The sequence below is a fragment of the Polistes dominula genome, unplaced genomic scaffold (genome assembly GCF_049000335.1).
Source record: "Polistes dominula isolate Pdom_NZ unplaced genomic scaffold, Pdom_raw_medaka contig_80, whole genome shotgun sequence".
NCBI lineage: Eukaryota > Metazoa > Arthropoda > Insecta > Hymenoptera > Vespidae > Polistes > Polistes dominula.
The window spans coordinates 826,214-848,273 of record NW_028301111.1 but is presented as its reverse complement, the minus strand read 5'-3'; the positions used below and the strand labels follow the sequence as shown (position 1 = coordinate 848,273).

The 22,060-nt window shown below is 22.3% G+C and overlaps 1 protein-coding gene across 8 annotated transcripts in view; it reads right to left on the bottom strand.

The window, feature by feature from the left end:
• Nucleotides 1–22,060, bottom strand: part of LOC107072378 (thyrotroph embryonic factor) — a 188,769-nt gene that overhangs the window by 104,283 nt on the left and 62,426 nt on the right. Inside the window, exons 1-2 of one of the 8 annotated variants that reach the window (XM_089176699.1) lie at nt 12,295–12,370; nt 11,320–12,209 (exon numbers count right to left, since the gene is read on the bottom strand). The exons of 6 other annotated variants lie outside the window; for them this stretch is intronic. In XM_089176699.1, coding sequence (XP_089032825.1) covers nt 11,320–11,740 — 421 coding nt within the window. In that variant the 5' untranslated portion in view covers nt 11,741–12,209; nt 12,295–12,370. Of the gene's footprint in view, nt 1–11,319; nt 12,371–22,060 lie in introns of those variants that run through there. One more of the 8 variants, XM_089176701.1, reaches the window with a different exon arrangement.

Genomic DNA, 22,060 nt, shown 5'->3' with positions numbered 1-22,060 from the left:
ATTTATACTTGTAATTATTAAATGAGTAAATTAAACTTACATTTATAGAAAACTACTAAAAAAAAAAAAAAAAAACGAGTAAACATAAATATTACAATAAAAACTATAAGTATTCCAAACTTAAACTAACCACAGCCGTTAATACATACTAAAGATAAACATGGCTGCGCGATGCAACGGAAGCTGTCCCCCCACATTTTCAGCCTTGCAATCTACATGGCGCGTCCCTCCTATAGGGTCTCTATCAACGAATTACCTTATACCACCATCTGTTAGAATCTTATCGAACTAACAGAGATACTCATGAATCTTTGTTAATAAACAAATAATTCGCGATTAATAAAATAATATTGCGATTATAAATTGAGATATAAACTATCCAATCTTTCAAGTTGGATGAAACTGCACACAGTGTGCAAAATTTTATTAATATCTGTTCAGTAGTTTCGGAGTCCATTGCGAACAAACAACGTGACACGTAATTTATATATATTTAGAAGAAGATTAATATTGAAATTATTATTTCATTATACTTTTTCATTATACTTTTAATAATATTATAATTATATTTTATTATATTATTTAAAATATATATATATATATATATAATATTTTTTAAAAATTACGTTATTGTTAAGTCATTTACTTAAATATAAAATGAATACTGAAAAAACTGATAATGATAAATTGTCATATGATAAGAAACAAAAACGTATAACAAACGCATAAATAACAATTCAATGATTAACATTCACCGTTGGATGATAAGTTTTGTTATTTTTATTTTTAACTTATTTTCATTTTTTTTCTTTTTTTTTTTTACAAGGAATATTGATATTGAAAACTATTCGAAAAGATAAGTTAATAATAATTGGTTATAGTTAAACGTGCCACATACAATAAAATATATAAAAAGGAAAAGAAATTTAATTATGATTGAAAATATTCATTTGAATAATACAAATATTATTTTAAATAAACAATTTGTTTTAAAAACCAAACGATAGGTAATTCAATTTAATAATAAAATATATAATATTTCAATAAATAATAAATTAAATTAATAATAATTTGGTCAAATTAAAAGGTACTCAATACCATAACATACTAAAAAAAAAATAAATAAATTTAATTAAAATTGAAAATATTCATTTAAATAAGATTATAAATAATTATAAATATTATTATAAATAAGCAATTTATTTAAAAAAAAAACAAATCTAACACACACTTAATTAAATTTAATAAACAATCTTTTATATATATATATATATATATATATTTATTCTGTGCACGTTTATGTAATTGATCTCCTCCTAAACGGCTGGACCGATTTTAATGAAATTTTGTGTGTGTCTTAAGGTGAATTCGATAATGGTTTTGCGTTAAAATTCAGTCCAATTTAAGTTATTTGTTTAATTAATATTTTATTTATAAATTGTTATGCGAAATGTTTATAGGTTGAAGTTAGTCGATATTCGAGTTACAGAGAATATTCGAGTGTTCCAGGGTGGGAAAACCATTGAATTTGTTTGTGTAAACTCTTGAAGGATCAACCGAAAATATTGTACATCCAATAGCATTACGATAAATTTAGTTATTGTTTCAACATTTTCAACTTTTATTAAAATAAGTTTAAATGAATAATACTAAGACTTCATTCAACAGATAAAAATGATATTAAATGAAATTTAGATTAATCTGATTCTAAAGAAGTTTTCACGTGAAAAAAAGCCACAGCAACGCGTTTCCAGGGCACCCATAGTAAAATATATTTCGTTTATATTAAACGAATATAATTACAAAAAAAAAAAAAAAGGAATAAAACAAGAAGTAAAATTTTTGTTTTTAATATTACAATTAGAAATATAAATAAGAATTAAAACGATAAGTTATAATAGTTTAGATCGACGTTTATACTATTTATAAGTGAATGATAATTATTAGTATGTGTGTCGTGTGTTCAGGATGAGGAGAGGTTTTAAAAGCCGAGCCCTCTTTCTATTGTAGTCCCTACGAATGTGACCAACCCTTTATTGTTGTCTATAGGATCATTAGAATACATTGAAGATTTTAAAACTCGTTAGAGATTATTTTTAGTATACCGATCAATTCAAATTTACGAACACACTTATTACCTATGATATAATTTTATATTAAATAAAAAAAAAATAATAATAATAATAACTAAAAAAGATAAACATTGAAGTATTTCAATAATTCATAAATTTTGTAACGAATGTTACATTCCTATTTTTTTTTTCCTTTTCTTTTTTCATATATATATATATATATATATATATATATATATATATATATATATTAAATAAATAATATTTAAATTAAATCAATTTGTAATAGAAATTTAATAATGATGAATTCTATATGAATTATTGTATATAATATTTTTATGCTATGAATGGGTTCCTTTTTTTTTTTTTTTGATATTATAAATAAAACCTAAGATACGTAATATTTAAATTATATAAATGAAATATTTATTTATTTAAAATAATGATTCCCTTTCGGGATACATGGGTATATAAATGAAATAAATTTGTGTGATAGAAAAGTAGTTGATAAAAAAACCTTCAAAAACAAAAAACACCAAAATTCGAGACGTGAATATCATTAAAATGAATTTCATTAAAGTAAGTTAAATAAGTTTCGAAATTATTAGTGGACAAACGTGTTGTTAAACTGAATTTTTCTATATAGAAATTTTATTAATTAATTAATTAATATATTGAATTAAATAATACAGAAATAAATATATAGAAGTAAATTATATATTAAATTTTATTAATTAATTCATTAATATATAGAATTAAATAAAATATAGAATTAAATATATAGAAATCATTTATATATTGAATCTTATTAATTAATTCATTAATATATAGAATTAAATTATATATTGAATTTATTAATTAATTAATTAATATATAGAAATAAGTAAAAAATGTAGAAATAAATATATAGAATTAAATTATATAATAAATTTTATTAATTAATTAATTAATATATATGGAATTTAATTAAATATTGAATTTTATTAATTAATTCATTAATATATAGAAATAAGTAAAAAATGTAGAATTAAATATATAGAATTAAATTAAATAATAAATTTTATTAATTAATTAATTAATATATATGGAATTTAATTAAATATTGAATTTTATTAATTAATTCATTAATATATAGAATAAAATTATATATTGAATTTTATTAATTAATTCATTAATATATGGAATTAAATAATATACAGAATTAAATATATAGAATTAAATTATATATTGAATTTAATTAATTAATTAATTAATATATATAGAATTTAATTATATATTGAATTTTATTAATTAATTTATTAATATATAGAATGAAATTAAATATTGAATTTTATTAATTAATTAATTAATATATAGAATTAAATATATATATAATTAAATTATATATTGAATTTTTTGTAATTAATTAATTATTTTTGTTTCATCGGTTTCACGTTCTACCGTTTCACGATTTTCAAATCACCCTAATTTTAAGGAAGTTGTTAACTTCAAAAAAACATTTATCACCTTTTGTGAAAGATGAATTAAATTAAAAAGAAAATTAAAAAGATAGAAAAGAGTGAGAGAAAAAAAAATATGTGGGAGGATGCAAATTACAACTAGCCTTGAGTCAATTCCGGCGTAAACTAGGATAGGTGAATAAAAAAAGAGAGAAAGAAAAAAAAAGAAAAAAAAAAAAAAGAAAAAAAGATTCACACGCGTTTAAAAAGCGAATGATTCATCATCATCATCATCATCATTCGATCTTTCAAATGATATAAATAAAAGAAATACGAGATTGAAAATGTCAGATTTAAACGATCATAGGATAGAAAACGTTTCAAATCAAATCTGTAATATTATCTCGATTGAGATTATGCATAAATGTATAAGTAGAAATAAAGTGGATGTAATAAAAAAAAAAAGGTGTAAATATCCCCCTTCTGTATAAATAAGGGGGAGTATACAGTAGTTACATTTTGTATGTAGGTAGATTGCATTTGACGAGCAACAGGTGGGCGTTTCTATCTTTACCATAAAATGAAACTACATATCGATAATATACTTTAATATATATATATATATATATATGTATAGGGTGTATTTACAGAATATCAATTCAAATATCTCGTAAACGATAGGTAGATTAATTTCAATTGTAAGAATTAATTTTTTAATATTTTTATGATACGAATTATAAATGTGCATGAAAAATTGTTCATTAGAATTAATTTGTTTTATATTCAATTTAAATTATTATATTACATATATAATTTAAATTTAATTATTAATATATATTATATATGATGTGATATATTATATTATAAAAAAAAAAATATATATAAAATATAAATTTGTATTTGAAATATTTTTTTATATATGTAATTTATAAAATTAAGTATTTTTTTTTAATTTTTATATATAAAAATATATTTAATATTTTTTTCATAAATATATATATATATATATAAATAATATAATACTATTATAAATATATAATTTAATATATTTACAATATATTTAATATTATTATCAATATTAATAAATATTTATATTTTATATTAATAAATATAATAAAATTTTTATATTTAATAATATTATTTAATATATAAATTTTATTTGGAAAATTTTTTTGTATATAATTTATAAAATTAATATTTAATTTTTACATGTAAAAATATATTTAATATTTTTTCAAATATATTTATTTAAAAATTTATATATTTATATATATATAATATAATATTATTATAAAAATATAAAATTTAATATATTTACAATATATTTAATATTATTATTAATATAAATAAATAATTTTAATTAAGTTATATTAAATTAAATTAATATTTATATTATGTTATATTAAGTTTATATCTTTTAAAGTATTATTATATTATATGTAATTTATAATTTAATATTATAATTAATATTATTGAATATTTATATTTTATATTAATAAATATAATAAAATTTTTTATATATGTTTAATAATATTATTTAATATACAAATTTTATTTATACAATCTTTTTTTGTATATAATTTATATAATTAATATTTATAATATTTTTCATATATAGAAATATATTTAATATTTTTTCTCGAATATATTTAATTGAATAATTAAATTTTATATTTGTGTGACTTTTTTATGAGTTCACCTAGAAAAAAAAAACAATAATAATATTAGAAAAAATAAAATAAAATTAATTTAATAAATATATTTGCAATAATATAAAATAAAAAAAATATATATTTCTTTCTTTTTGTAAAAATCAAAATTCAAATTTATTAAATATAAATTTAAAAATGTAATTTTCGAAAAATTAAAAATTATATTCGTGTGACATTTTTATGAGTTCACTTAGAAAATAAAAACATTAAACGTGTCACCCTAAATCAATGGATTTTTGTATAAAATATTTTTTTTAGTTTTCTATTTTTAATAGTTTCGAAGATATTTAAGTGGATAAATTTTAATAGGACATCTTGTATATATAATATGTACATTATATTCTGTTTAAATGGTATAAAACATTTATATAAATTAAAAAAATAAAAAGAAAAAAGAATGGAATATTTATTTTGTCTTTTTCTATTAAAATACTACTTTGGAACTGTAAAAATGAGAAGCCATTAACGGAATACTGTAAAATTGATCATTTTTAAGATTTATAGATTACTGCATTAATCGTCATTGACATATTACATATATATATATATATATATATATATATATATATATATATATATATATATATAATGTAGATAGATATATTTATTACTAATGGAAAACACTTAGAACAAGTTAATCTGTATAAAAAATTTTATTTTTTTAAATTGCAGTATAACTGTATAGGAACCAATATAACAAAAAGAAATTTTTCATTAAAATAAATCACAAATCTTTTTCTTCTTCTTCTTCTTTACAGTTTTCAATATTATTCTTCAATTTTAATAAATGAAAATAAATTTTTCATTAAAATCAATCACAAATTTTATTCTTTTTCTTCTTCTTTACAGTTTTCAATATTATTCTTCAATTTTAATAAATGATAATAATTTTTTCATTAAAATCAATTGAAAATTTTCTTTTTCATCTTCTTTTTTACAGTTTTTAATATTTATTATTAATAGTAATAAATAAAAATAATTTTTTTTTACTAAAATCAATCACAAATTTTATTCTTTTTCTTCTTCTTTACAGTTTTCAATATTTTTCTTCAATTTTAATAAATGAAAATAAATTTTTATTAAAATTAATCACAAATTTTCTTTTTCATCTTCTTTTTTACAGTTTTCAATATTAAATTTTACAGTTTTTAATTTTAATTTTGTTGTACACATTTTTAAACAGAATATAAATACATTCTGTTTAATTAAAATTTTATTTTGATTGAAACATTTGATTTTATATAAAATAAAGAATATTTCTTTTTAAATAAATAAATTACATATCTCCCCCTTTTTACATTAAATTTTTAAAGTGATTTACTTAAGCGTTACTGTATTAAATAAACGTATAAAAAAAAATTATAAATAATATAAACTTGTAATTAAAAAAAAAAAAAAAAAACTTGTAATAACATTTTATCACATATATCAATAACAATATACATATATACATTATATTATGTAAAATAAAAATATATACATAGAATAATTATTGGTACAAATCTGTGTAATCATATGTAATGTGAATGAATATTATGTAAATGTCAAATAATATGTAATTTAAAACAATGTTTTTAATATTTGATTAATTTTGCTATATGCATAAAGTATATTATTAATGAAATAAATATACATGTGTGTATATGTGTGTATGTATGTATAACATGAAATATAAATGTGTATAATACACATGTGTATATGTATATATAATATGTTAAAACAAATAAAACATTTTATATTAAATGAAATTTAAAAATATCTTAATAAGTATGCACGTTTACATGATTTACGGTTAAAACATGTAAAATTCATTGATTTTGTAAATAATTAATAAATAAATTAATAAATAATAGTGACATATATTCAGTATGTATATATGTATAGTCTGGTATGTATATAGTACTATATATACATAGTCCGGTGTATACAGTCAGTATGTATTTCTATATAGAAATACAGTATTATATATATATGTTTGATGATGAATATCTTTTGAACCCTTAATTTAATCGCCAAAACATAAGACACCATTTTTAAAGAGCACTTAATTTTCTACAAAAATTTGTATTACGCATTTTATAATAGTCATTTATTGTCGAGTTATAAAATTCATAAACAAAAATGAAATTTGTCTGAAAATAATCAAACTTAAATCTTCAATATCATTCAAATGGTGAGGTTTATGGAAAAAATATAAGATACCTTTTTTGTAGAGCATTAAATTTCCTACAAAATTCGTCTTAAACATTTTTCTGTACAATCAATAAATAATGAGGTATGAATTTTATTCTATTGGACTGAGAGTTATAAAATTCATAAACAAAAATGAAATTTGTCTGAAAATAATCAAACTTAAATCTTCAATATCATTCAAATGGTGAGGTTTATGGAAAAAATATAAGATACCTTTTTTGTAGAACATTAAATTTCCTACAAAATTTGTTTAAATCATTTTTCTGTACAATCAATAAATAATGAGGTATGAATTTTATTCTATTGGACTGAGAGTTATAAAATTCATAAACAAAAATGAAATTTGTCTGAAAATAATCAAACTTAAATCTTCAATATCATTTAAATGGTGAAGTTTACGAAAAAAATATAAGATACCTTTTTTGTAGAGCATTAAATTTTCTACAAAATTTGTCTAAAACATTTTTCTGTACAATCAATAAATAATGAGGTATGAATTTTATTCTATTGGACTGAGAGTTATAAAATTCATAAACAAAAATGAAATTTGTCTGAAAATAATCAAACTTAAATCTTCAATATCATTCAAATGGTGAGGTTTATGGAAAAAGTATAAGATACCTTTTTTGTAGAGCATTAAATTTCCTACAAAATTCGTCTCAAACATTTTTCTGTACAATCAATAAATAATGAGGTATGAATTTTATTCTATTGGACTGAGAGTTATAAAATTCATAAACAAAAATAAAATTTGTCTGAAAATAATCAAACTTAAATCTTCAATATCATTCAAATGGTGAAGTTTACGAAAAAAATATGAGATACCTTTTTTGTAGAGCATTAAATTTCCTACAAAATTTGTTTAAATCATTTTTCTGTACAATCAATAAATAATGAGGTATGAATTTTATTCTATTGGACTGAGAGTTATAAAATTCATAAACAAAAATGAAATTTGTCTGAAAATAATCAAACTTAAATCTTCAATATCATTCAAATGGTGAGGTTTATGGAAAAAATATAAGATACCTTTTTTGTAGAACATTAAATTTCCTACAAAATTTGTTTAAATCATTTTTCTGTACAATCAATAAATAATGAGGTATGAATTTTATTCTATTGGACTGAGAGTTATAAAATTCATAAACAAAAATGAAATTTGTCTGAAAATAATCAAACTTAAATCTTCAATATCATTCAAATGGTGAGGTTTATGGAAAAAATATAAGATACCTTTTTTGTAGAGCATTAAATTTCCTACAAAATTTGTCTCAAACATTTTTCTGTACAATCAATAAATAATGAGGTATGAATTTTATTCTATTGGACTGAGAGTTATAAAATTCATAAACAAAAATGAAATTTGTCTGAAAATAATCAAACTTAAATCTTCAATATCATTCAAATGGTGAAGTTTATGAAAAAAATATAAGATACCTTTTTTGTAGAGCATTAAATTTCCTACAAAATTTGTCTAGAACATTTTTCTGTACAATCAATTAATAATGAGGTATGAATTTTATTCTATTGGACTGAGAGTTATAAAATTCATAAACAAAAATGAAATTTGTCTGAAAATAATCAAACTTAAATCTTCAATATCATTCAAATGATGAGGTTTATGGAAAAAATATAAGATACCTTTTTTGTAGAGCATTAAATTTCCTACAAAATTTGTCTAAAACATTTTTCTGTACAATCAATAAATAATGAGGTATGAATTTTATTCTATTGGACTGAGAGTTATAAAATTCATAAACAAAAATGAAATTTGTCTGAAAATAATCAAACTTAAATCTTCAATATCATTCAAATGGTGAGGTTTATGGAAAAAATATAAGATACCTTTTTTGTAGAGCATTAAATTTCCTACAAAATTTGTCTAAAACATTTTTCTGTACAATTAATAAATAATGAGGTATGAATTTTATTCTATTGGACTGAGAAAAAAAATAAAAAAACTGCGATGCGAAGGATCTTCCTATTAAAATGAAGAGCTCATATTTGGTGAGAATTGTTTTAAGGTGTCTAGCAACCCATTTTTCTGTGTCACTTGTAAAAAAAAAAAATAATTGATTTTTTTTGACCCACCCTCATATATACATATAAGTGTAATAGTTATTTCTTGATTTTTTCTATTATTAAATTTTTTTCCTTTCTTCGAATTGATAAAAATAATTATCATCGAACGTGACGATTCATAAATAAAATATTTCATACAATAGTACAGTCATATAAGGAAAGAAATGAAAATAATCTTTAAAACGATATTTGCATTAATAATACCAATAAAACTCTCTTGTTTCTTATTTTCCTATAGAAAAATGTATTTCCTTTCTTTTCTTCTTTTATTTATTAAAATATAATATTTACGTTCTACGATTGTGTACAAAGAAAAAAGATGAAGAAGAATAAATAAAATAAAATTTAAAAAAATAAAAAAATCAGAATAATTTTTACGTATCAGTATAATAATCAGAGAATACATTGAAATAATTTTGTTTTATGATTTTTTTAAATTAACTTAAACAAAAAATTTCATAGAGTATCATTATATTAAATATTAAATATATATGAGATTAATATTATTAATATAAATTAATTATATATATATATATATATGTCATAGTGGTCAGAGACGTTCATAGAAATGATGAAATAAAAGTTAAAATAATATTTTAATCCTTCACCTCATCCTTTAATCCCAAAATTCCTATATTGTATAATTAATATAATTAATTAATTAATATTAATAATATATAAATTTTATCGAAATATTATAATTAATATCAATTATATAATGTAATTTTTTTTCATTATAATATTTAAATTCATTTATATTAAATATAATTTATATTATTCATTTATTATATTATATTTATTTTTTATTATATAAAAATGTATATTTTCTTTATATGTGTATTTAATATATATAAATATATATTATAAAAAATAAATATAATAAAAAGATACAATAAAAATCAATGAAAAAATTATTTTTAAAAAAAAGGAGATGTAAAATCCCCCACCCCATAATAATTTAGGTTATTAACTATGAAATGTCTGTTTACTCGAATTATTTTCATTTCGAAATCAAACATTTCATATTTAATGACCTAATATTTAAAATAAATATAATAAATTTATAATAAAAACCTATAAAACATATTATGAAACAAATATTTAGAAAAAAGAAATTATATAAAATCCAAAACCTACTTCTCTAATTCCCAAAATTTCTGTATACAATATTATATAATAATAATATATAAAAATATTACATATTTTCTTTATATATATATATACTAGGGGTTCTTCGCCACGTATTGTTGTGGCTCACAATCAATCCGATACACACGTCTGTAAGTCAACGAATTACTTTATACCGCCATTTGTTAGAATCTTATTGAACTAACAGAGATAATCATGACTTTTTGTTAATAAACAAATAATATTGCGATTATAAATTAAGATATAAACTATCCTATCTTTCAAGTTAGATGAAACTGCATACAGTGTGCAAAATTTTGTTAAAATCTGTTTAGTAGTTTAGGAGTCCATTGCGGACAAACAACGTGACACGTCATTTAGATATATTAAGATGTATATAAATATAATAAAGGTATAGTCAAAATTTATAAAATATTATAAAATGATGAAATATAAAATAATATTATAATCCCTCGGTTCATCCTTTAATTCAAAAATCCCTAAATTACATATATATGTATATAAACAATTTCTCATTCCTATATTATATTATATATAATATAAAAAGTAATATATAAAAATGTTTATATTTTATATATATATGAAATAAAAAAATAATAAAAACCTGTAAAACATATGATGAAAGAAATATTGTTAAAAAAAAAAAAAAAATGTATATATAAAATCCCCCACCTCCTCCTCTAATCCCAAAGTTCCTACCGTTCATATAAACATGATGCTGTCGCCAAAGATGTTGATACTGTGTCCATCTTGAGCTAGTACTATCATCATGAATCGGTGGTAAAGGTGCATGAACCTGATGACCATGTGAAGTTGGTGGTAAAGATTGTTGTTGTTGTTGTTGTTGTTGTTGTTGCTGAGCTTGATTTTGTTGCTGTTGTTGTTGAGATTGAGATTGAGATTGAGATTGTGGTTGAGATTGTTGTTGTTGTTGTTGTTGTTGATGAGCTGGTGCAACAACAATATGTGGATGTGGTGGATGGGGTGGTGGTGGTGGTTGGTGTTGTGTTTGTGGATGATGTGCTTGATGTAGCACCCCAGTTGGTACCGGTGGAGGTGCCAATTGTTGATACTCCATAGCGCAACTCGTCATTCGTTTATTTCACACGCACATTTATCAAACCAATAATTATTTTTTTGTTTTTTTTTTTATAACAGTTTGTAAAAATGTTCCTTTTTTGTGTCCAACTATTTTGTTTTTGTTCAGTTTTGTTGTCAAAAAAAAAAAAAAAAAGAAAACCAAAAATTGTCTTCAAACTGAGGTTTTTTCTTTTTCTTCTCTTTTGACACTTTTGATTCTAATCTTCAAATTTTTAACACACAATTTTATTTGTTTGTCTTTTTTCTCTTTTTTTTTTTAAATTCAAATATGAAAATAAAATAGAATGAATTTTTAGTTTGTGAGTTTGTTTTTTTTAAGAGAGAAATATGAAATACACAATTGTTATTAATTTTTGTTTGTAAGCTTGAAAAGAAGAAGAAGAAGAAGAAGAAGAAGTGACACTACCGAGGCTTCGTCCTTGAACTTCCTCTGATTGCTTTCGATCGATACACACGCACATCTACAATAAATTTTATCTACATATATACATATGTATATATATATGATTTGTAATATTTGTATAAAATACACGCACAATATATTACCTTCTCTCTCTTTCTTATTGTTTTCTTTTTTTTGTTTGTTTGAAATGTTAAATGTCCAAATGTTAAATGTCCAAATGTCAAATGTTGTTTCCTAATTACTTTTGAGAAAAAAACCAAAAAAAAAAAAAAGGTTTGAAAACACCAAATGAAAAAAAAAGAAAAAAAACTATGATGGAAAATTATTGTTTCAAAAATAACAAATTAATTTTTTTTTCTTGTAATAATAAAAGACTTCTTTTTTTTTTTTGTTGAATAAAAATAGGAAACGAGATGAGAGGAAGATTAAGAGATAAGAGAAAAACTGTTCGTAGTACTAGTAATAGTAGTAGTAGTATAAAACGATTAAGTATACCGATCGAAAGTGAGAATGAAGAAATATAGAGACCCGAGACGCGAAACGACGCGCTCGGTTCGACAGTCGTCGACAAACTGGAAAGGAGCGGGGAATCCTCTTGGCAGTAGTCACACACCGCACTGTTAGAGTAGTAGAGTAGGGTGATTTCCTTATTCGTGTCGAGTAGTTTAGTTATTCATAGACAACACAATATTTTATCGAACCAATATATGAAACGAAATTACTAATTCGTATGTAATTATAATAAGACTTTTATATTTTTTTTTTTTTCTAAATGTTCAGTAGAATAATTTTGTAATTATTCGTGTTGAATAATTTGTTCGTAGACATTAACATTTTACAGAACGAATATATCAAACAATATTACTAACTCGTATGATATTAAAGAATATTATTTTTTGTAGGGTTTTTTTTTTTTTTAACATTTAATATAATAATCCAGTACGACAGGAGTCATTTTAGAATTATTATACTAAAAAGCTATATAAAGTATGATATATATATAAGTATATAATATACTATACTATATAAATACTATAAATATACTATACTATAATATACTATATAGTATACTATATAGCACTTATAAATTATACTTTACTATGAAATACAATGTAGTAAACTATACTATACTATACTATACTGTATAAATACTATAAATATACTATACTATAATATACCATATAGTATACTATATAGTACTTGTATGTATACTATACTATACTATACAATACAATATAAATATTATATATATATACTATACTATAAAATATTATATAGTATATTATATTGTACTTATAAAGTATATTATACTATTCAATACTATATAAATACTATATATATACTATACTATACAATACTATATAAATACTATATACATACTATACTATAATATACTATATAGTACTTATAAAGTATACTATACTATACTATGAGATACGATGTAGTATACTATACTATATTATGAGATACAATGTAGTATACTATACTATACTATGCAATACTATATAAATACTATATAGATACTATACTATAATATACTATATAGTATACTATATAGTACTTATATGTATACTATACTATACTATACCATACTATATAGCATACTAAATAGTACTTATAAAGTATACTATACTATACAATACTATACAGTATACCATATAGTACTTATATAGTGTGCTATAATATACTATAGTAAATAGTATACCATAGTATATAGTATACTATAGTATACTATACAAACAATATAAAGAACTATATACAATAAAAAACTATATAAGGACAAAACTATACTACTGTATAGTTTTTCATAGACAATCTTTTTCAGAACTAATATATATGGAATATAATAACTCTAGTTCAAATGAAATTAATATAATACTTATTATTCACAATTTTTTTGTTTTAAATGTTTAGTAAAATAATTATTTAATTTTTTGTATTAAGTAGTTTGTTTATAGACAACAACATTTTACAGAACGTAATAATTAATTCAAATGAAATTTAAAAAATATTATTATAAAGTTTTTTTTCCCATAATTATTAATATAATTGTTATATGAATAAATGAAACGAATGAATATTAATTTTGTAATGTTTTCTAGAAATCATTAGTATATTAATTATATAATTATTCATATAGTGTAGTTTGTTCATAAATAAAACATAAGTAATATTAAAAAATAAAACAAAAAATAAGAAATTAGAAGAACAGAATTAAATAGTTTACATAATTATTAATGTCATAATAAATAATTGATTAAATAAATAATTGTTCGAGACAAGTAATTAATTTCTTCATAGATAACATCACAGAACAAAATAACAAATTATAACAAAATAATAAGAGTATATAGTTAATGGTTGTCTTAAATGATTAGTATAATAATTATATAAAATAAACAAATAGTTATATTCGTGTCTTGTAATTTATTGATAAACAATACCAAAACAAATACCGAAGAAATTAAAAAATTAAAAGAAAATGATTCAACATTTTACATAATTATTAATATCATAACAATTAATTAATTAATTAATTAATTAATTATTTGAGTTGTATAGTTAATTCATAAACAATACAACAACGAATACCAAAGAGAAAAACCAAAAAATAAGAAATAAAAAAACATTAAAATAGAAAAAATACATAAACTTAAAAAGTCTTTCATAATTATTAAAATAATAATTATTTCATTAATTATATAAACAATTATTCGAATCAAATAATTAATTCGTAAACAACACTAAAACGAATATCGAAGAAAAGACTTAAAAATAAAAATAAAAATAAAAATAAAAAAATAAAAAAAGACACCTAAACAAAAAGAAAAGAATATTGTTATAAATACTTTTCATAATTATTCATATAATAATAATAATAATAATAATAATAAAAATAATAATAATAATAATAATAATAATAATAATAATAATAATAATAATGAATTATTTATATAAATAATATTAAAAACGTGTCACATATTTCACAAACTTATCTAAGACAAGTGTCTCATGTATGTTTAATTTATTTCCAACTAAAGATAAAAAAAAACAATAAAAGAAAAAAATAGAAAAATTGATAATAAAAAATTAGTATAACGCAAAAGTGCATGTTTTTTGCGTAGTTGTGTGTAAATTGTCAAAATCGGCACTTATTACAGTCAATCCATTCGATACATGCAATGATTGGATGAACTAATTGAAATCTCTAGCACTTGAATACGCTATCTGGTGGTTAAATTCAAAATTAGAGTAGATATGTCGAATTGCTACGTCACGTGGGATCTCTAGCACTTGAATACGCTATCTGATGGCTAAATTCAAAATTAGAGTAAATAGGTCGAATTGCTACGCCCCACGCCTCTTGCCAGAGATCCCAATACCTGAAGCGAAACTCCCATTGGTTGAATTAAAGGCAATCTTGTAAAAAACAACAAACGAAACCTAACCTATCTTTCTGTATCTTTCCTTTTTTTTTTTTAAATCTGTAAAGTGAGGATATGAAGTTGAACATCAGCTGTGTTATATTTTGTTTTATCCTTTTTCTTTATTTCTTTTTTTTTTTTTATCATATTGCAAATCACAGAAAAATGAAATAAAATAGAAATACTGTATAAAATAAAACGAAAAATAAATAAAAAAGAAAAGAAAAGAAAAGAACTTCAGTGGTTACTATTTACTTATCTATGAAACTATATCTGTGTTGTTATTGTGTTGTACGATTTGATAAGAAAACAATTTTTACTATTTACTATCATAATTTACATTATCTCATTCTTACTGTATTTTTGTTTTGTTTTATGAATGTATGTATATATGTATGTATGTGTATATATGTAATATTAAAGTATTTTTATCATTTCATTTGTACATACATGTACATATATCTTTTTATATACATATTATATGCAATTATTTATATCTGTCTCTTTTTTTAAGGTTATGTTTCGTTTGTTTCTTACTGGATTACTTTAATTCGACCAATAAGAGTTTCGCTATATATATATATATATATATTTAGATTATATATATTTATGTAATATTAATTAATATATTATATTTATATATTTATAAATATATATAATCTAAATATAATATTAAAATTCTATACATGTAAGGTTAGGTTTCATTTGTCACTTACTATATTACTATAATTCGACAAATAAAAGTTTCCCTTATATATACATGTGTAAATAGCAATATCCATCTCTTTCTATTTCATTTTAATGTATAATATGTGTATACAAGTATTTGTAAGATATCTATCTCACTCTTTCTATCTCTCCTATTTATATAATGTATAACACAAGTATATCTATGCATAGTGTATTCCCACCACTCAGATTCTTTAACCCGCCCCCACCCCCCACCACTAGATACTCCCACTCCTCTCTAATCCTCCTACTACTCGAACTAATCGTACAACCAACCACCACTCTAAGCCACCACCTTTTTTCCCCCTCCCACTCTCTCTCTCTCTCTCTATCTCTCACTCACTCACTCACTCACACTTTCTCACACTTGTTCTATTCTTTACTAATACATTTAAGAAGGTTGTCGGTGTCCGTCTGTTTCTCTCAATAGCCTTTACAATTTTTTTTTTTTAATTTTTTTTTTTTTTTAATTTTATTCAACGTTTTTCTTCTATTTCCCCCCACTCCTTCTCCTCCTCCTCCTAACACTTTGCATTTGTTTCTTGCCTACTGTTTCATTCTCATTTTCCTCCTCCCCCACCACTCACGGTTTCTCACTCACTCTCTCTTTTTGTTTCTTTTTGTTTTTTTGTTTTGTTTTATTTGTATCTAATACGCTCGAACGAACACAAGCGATCGGATATACAATTCTCGTCGACGGGATTCAGCTTCCGCGTTCGCGAGAAGGTGGACATATTACCTTTCTCTCATTCTCTCTCTCTCTCTCTCTCTTTCTTTCTTTCTCTCTTTCTCTTTCTTTCTTTTTTTTCTTTCTTAATCTTTTACTCTCTCTTTTTCACTCTCTCTTTCAATCTTTCACTATCTCACTCTCTCTTTCTATTCTTTGTTTGTTTTATTTTATCATTCTCTATCTATTTAAAATTATTATTATTATTGTATTTTATATTTTTGCAAATTCATTTTTGTTTTGTTGTTTTATATTGTTTTTAGTAAATTTTAAAAGTTTCGTCTACGTTAGTTGATTGAAAATTATATAAGGTAGCACCCTTTAATGTTTGTTTGTTTCTTTTGTTTTAATAATTTTACGAGCATAATATTTTTTATATTAAATACTGATCTGCAAAAACGTCTGTTAAGTTTTTAATATAAAAAATTAAACATTTGTTAACAATTGTAAAAACTGTACGAACAGTAGTCGATTTTTTTTCGCAAAAAATCGCAATTTTTCCCTTTCAAAGTGTTCCAAAAAAGTGAAAAATTGAAATTTCGAAAAACCTTTTCCAGCGTTATCTGAGGAAAACTATTATCTAACGAATGAACTTTGATTTTTTCATTTCAGACGATCCAGCATCAAGTTATGAGGGACACCGAAATTCTACTTTTTCCTGAGACGCGTCCAAATAATTGCTGCCATTGCTGTATTTTGTAATATTTCTTCGTAAAAATTTTATACAATTTTCTTCAAATGTCATACTTTAATATACCATTGGTTTTGATAAAGAGATTTTAACTGTGTCGTTAGAAAAAATTTACAAAAATATGCCTTTTTTGTACGAATTAACCTTACCAACCCCGCCCCCCTTAAGAAAATAAGGTGACGTCATAGAAATAATCAGCCAACGTGAACAGATACAGAGCATCAAAATCTTCATATTTATAAAAAATAATTTTTATGAAGGAGGATTTTCTTGCAGACCAGTGTAATTTGTCTTCGAGTTTATAATTGCAGCAAATTTGAAAAAATGTAGTTTTCGAGTAAAACGCGTTTAAAGTTTAGGTTACTGACTTAATCGTTAGAAATGAAGAATTATTAGATGACTGTAAGTCAAAAACTATTAGAAATATTTATTTGCAATTTTTGGAAGTGCAAACTTTGAGTATGTTTTTTTATTTAAAAGTATAGATTATCAAAATATGCAAAAAAAGAAATAATTCGATATTTTCAAAATATCACACACACTAGTGGCGTTCCTTAAGATATAAGCCTGGTGTGAAAGTTCAAAATGTCGACGTATTTTTACAAATTTTTGTTATACATGAAAATAAAATGCGATTGTTTTGAAATTTATATAGGTATGTTTTTATTACTGTCCTAAAGTGTACAGAACAATTTGTTTTGACTTAAAAATTTGTTGTTAGCAAGTTCGCCATTTTGTTATTTTTAAAAAATGTTTGCATATTAGAAATTTAGAGACACTATAGGAGGGACGCGCCATGTACATTGCTGGGGGACAGGAACTCGTGTAGTCACGTGATTGCCCGCGAAATATTCAAACATTGAAATAATTATAAAATAATGAGTTGCATCAAATACAGAAAACAAAAATGAACTATATTTAATGATAATTAAAAAATTTATATTAAAATAGAATAGGTTAGACAACAAAATTATTATAAATTCAATAAGAAAGATTCAATTAAGTTTGATTTGATAAATGGCAATAAGTCTGCAAACAAACGATAAGTTATAGGTTAGGTTTGTACATTTATACTTGTAATTATTAAATGAGTAAATTAAACTTACACTTATAGAAAACTACTAAAAAAAAAAAAAAAAAAAACAAGTAAACATAAATATCACAATAAAAACTATAAGTATTCCAAACTTAAACTAACCACAGCCGTTAATACATACTAAAGATAAACATGGCTGCGCGATGCAACGGAAACTGTCCCCCCACATTTTCAGCCTTGCAATCTACATGGCGCGTCCCTCCTATAGGGTCACTATCAACGAATTACCTTATACCACCATCTGCTAGAATCTTATCGAACTAACAGAGATACTCATGAATCTTTGTTAATAAACAAATAATTCGCGATTAATAAAATAATATTGCGATTATAAATTGAGATATAAACTATCCAATCTTTCAAGTTGAATGAAACTGCACACAGTGTGCAAAATTTGATTAAAATCGGTTCAGTAGTTTCAGAGTCCATTGCGAACAAACAACGTCCCTCTTTAGGGTCTCTATAGAAATGTAGTCATTAGCGACAAGTCTACAGAATAATAATCTGTTTGAATATTTGGTTTTTAGATGATTACGGAAGGCTGTGTGTTTTCCCGAAATAACTTACTTTTTTTTTTGGAAGACTCCACTTTGACTTAGAAAATCATAAACAAATTTATGTCAAATAAAGTGAAGAAATATTGTTCTGTACACTTTAAGACAGTAATAAAAATATATCTAAATTTCAAAAAAAAAATCACATTTTATTTTCATGTGTAAAAAAATTCATGAAAAAAAAACGTCAAAATTTTGGGCTTTCACACACTGGGCTTATACATTAAATGCATGAACTAATTATAAATAAAAATTTGGTATTTTTAGAAGAAAAAAGATAACTAAACTTAAACTACTTTCAAAATAAACGGTTCATATATATATATCTAATGCATTATGTATAGTTGGACAGGTGAAAAGAAGACAAAAAGAAGAAGAAGAAGGAAGAAGAAGAAAAAAAAAAGAAAAAAGAAAAAAGAAAAAAAAAAGAAAAGAAACATTTGACTCTACGCACGTCCTCGTTTTCGTGCACGGATCGACCTACTTTTCGATACCTGGCTGGCTACATATATCGATTGTGATTTTAAATCCGTAAAAATGAACGGTAATTCTGTTTAGATGTTAAACAGAAAAAAAGAACAAAAAAAAAAAAAAAGAAAAAAAAAAGAAAAAGAAAAAACAAATACAATCTTAATTTAATCAGCAATTATTTTAAAAAGCGAAAGTGAAATCGTTTTAAACAAGTTTTCTAATATACGAGTTTATGCAAAGTTAAATGAAATATCTTATTTTTTTTTTTTTTATTAGATTAATGGAGATAAATGAATAACAAAATTCTTTAAGATTTATTATTTTCTCGATTAAATATATACAGGGTGTCCTTATATAACAGTATTCACGATTTTTCAAGTACTTTCGAGATAACTTGAGAAACAAATTCTTTAAACAAAAGTTAAACTGTTTTTGATTTTTTGCAACATAAATAAATTAATTATTGCTGATTAATTGTAATGAAAAAAAAAAGTTTAAACAAATTGTTTTTTTTTTCTATTGTTTTTTTAAGGTTACCTTTATTTGTTTAAATGACACACTATATTTTTGATCTTACTGTATTATAGTTGCTCGTGTTAATACGAATTCAACGAACTAGTATGCCATGACTTTTAGTTGACCTTGAAATTCAGTTCCTACCAGCACCAAGGGAACAAATTTTGATGAAACTTACGAACTGTAAATAGCAATTTTTTATTTGTTATAAACAATTGATTGTTCGTAATTAAATTTTTAGTAATGAAATATTAGTCAATGTTCCTGAATTTAATGTAATTTCGAGTATTTTAATAATAAATACAATTTATTATCGTTCATTTCTATTAATTTCTTTATTTTCAAGGTCAAAGCTAGCTTTAAAAAAACCTAGAAAAAGAAACATTTTTTTTATTGCAATTTATAATCAATCAAAAACGGGTCAACTTTTGTCAGGTTAGTACAGGCAAGTATTTGAAAAATCGTGAATACAGTTATATGGGTCACACCCTGTATATGAGATATATTTTTTATTCTCAAGTTTGTTTTAATGAATTCATTTTTCAACGAAAATATTCAAATATTTAAATATTCAATAGACTTTCTCTTTGACTTTTTCTCTGAGAAATTTGCGTGATAAATTAATTTTTTCGAAAATAATTTAGAAATTTGGAATTATCGAACTTGTTTATCTTGTATTTTATTTTTATATTTATTTTTATTATATTGTTGTCGTTTTTATTGTTTTGAAGTTAATAACAAGATAACAATATTTCATTGACTTTCACTAAAATAAATTAATATTTTATTAGGTCGAGTTAGAAATAATTTCCTATGCGACTATGTAAAATCTATTTTTCATATTTACCTATTATAAGTCACTAAAACAAACGGATTATTGATATCACTGTATAAATGAGGATTCAGTTAATCTTCAGTCAACATTTTTATGTAGTCAATGTTACATTTAACCCTTTTTCTTAACCTCTCAAATGGATAGTAAAAATTGCATATTCGACATGAAATGCTTTAGAAATTTAAACAAAGCAATTGCACTAAGGTTGCAGCTGATAAAATATACAGCGTATACGGTGAAGGATTGATAACTGATAGGGCAGTCAGAAATTGGTTTGTAAAATTCCGTTCTGGAGATACAACCTTGAAGACGAACCAAGTGCAAAGACGTTTTTCCAACTTTGACGAACCTTTTAAAGGTAATATTGAAACAAAATCCAATAGATACATTCAACAAATGCAAAGAGTGTAAAAACACTGTATAAAAAGTGTCCTGCACTTATCAGTCGCAGAAACGACATTGTTTGTCCCATAAAAAACGGAAGTTATTTATGAAAAAAATATTACTCACACTTCTTACATACAAATACACATGCAAACACATTTAATATAAATAATGATAGTGTATAAAATATAATAAATATTAATAAAATTATATTAACTACTAGGGGTGCCCCGCTACGCGTTGCTGTGGCTCACAATCAGTTCGATACACACGTCTTTAAGTCAACAAATTAGGGACCCTGTAGGAGGGACGCGCCAAAAAAATTTTGGGGGACAGGAAGTTATGTAGTCACGTAATTGCTCGCAAATGAATCAAACATTTTAAATAGTATAAAAGTTGTATATAGTAATAGTGAATAGTGTAGGAGAGTAGAGTGGTGAATTGGTTTGAAAAAATTATCAAATAATGAATTGCATCAAAT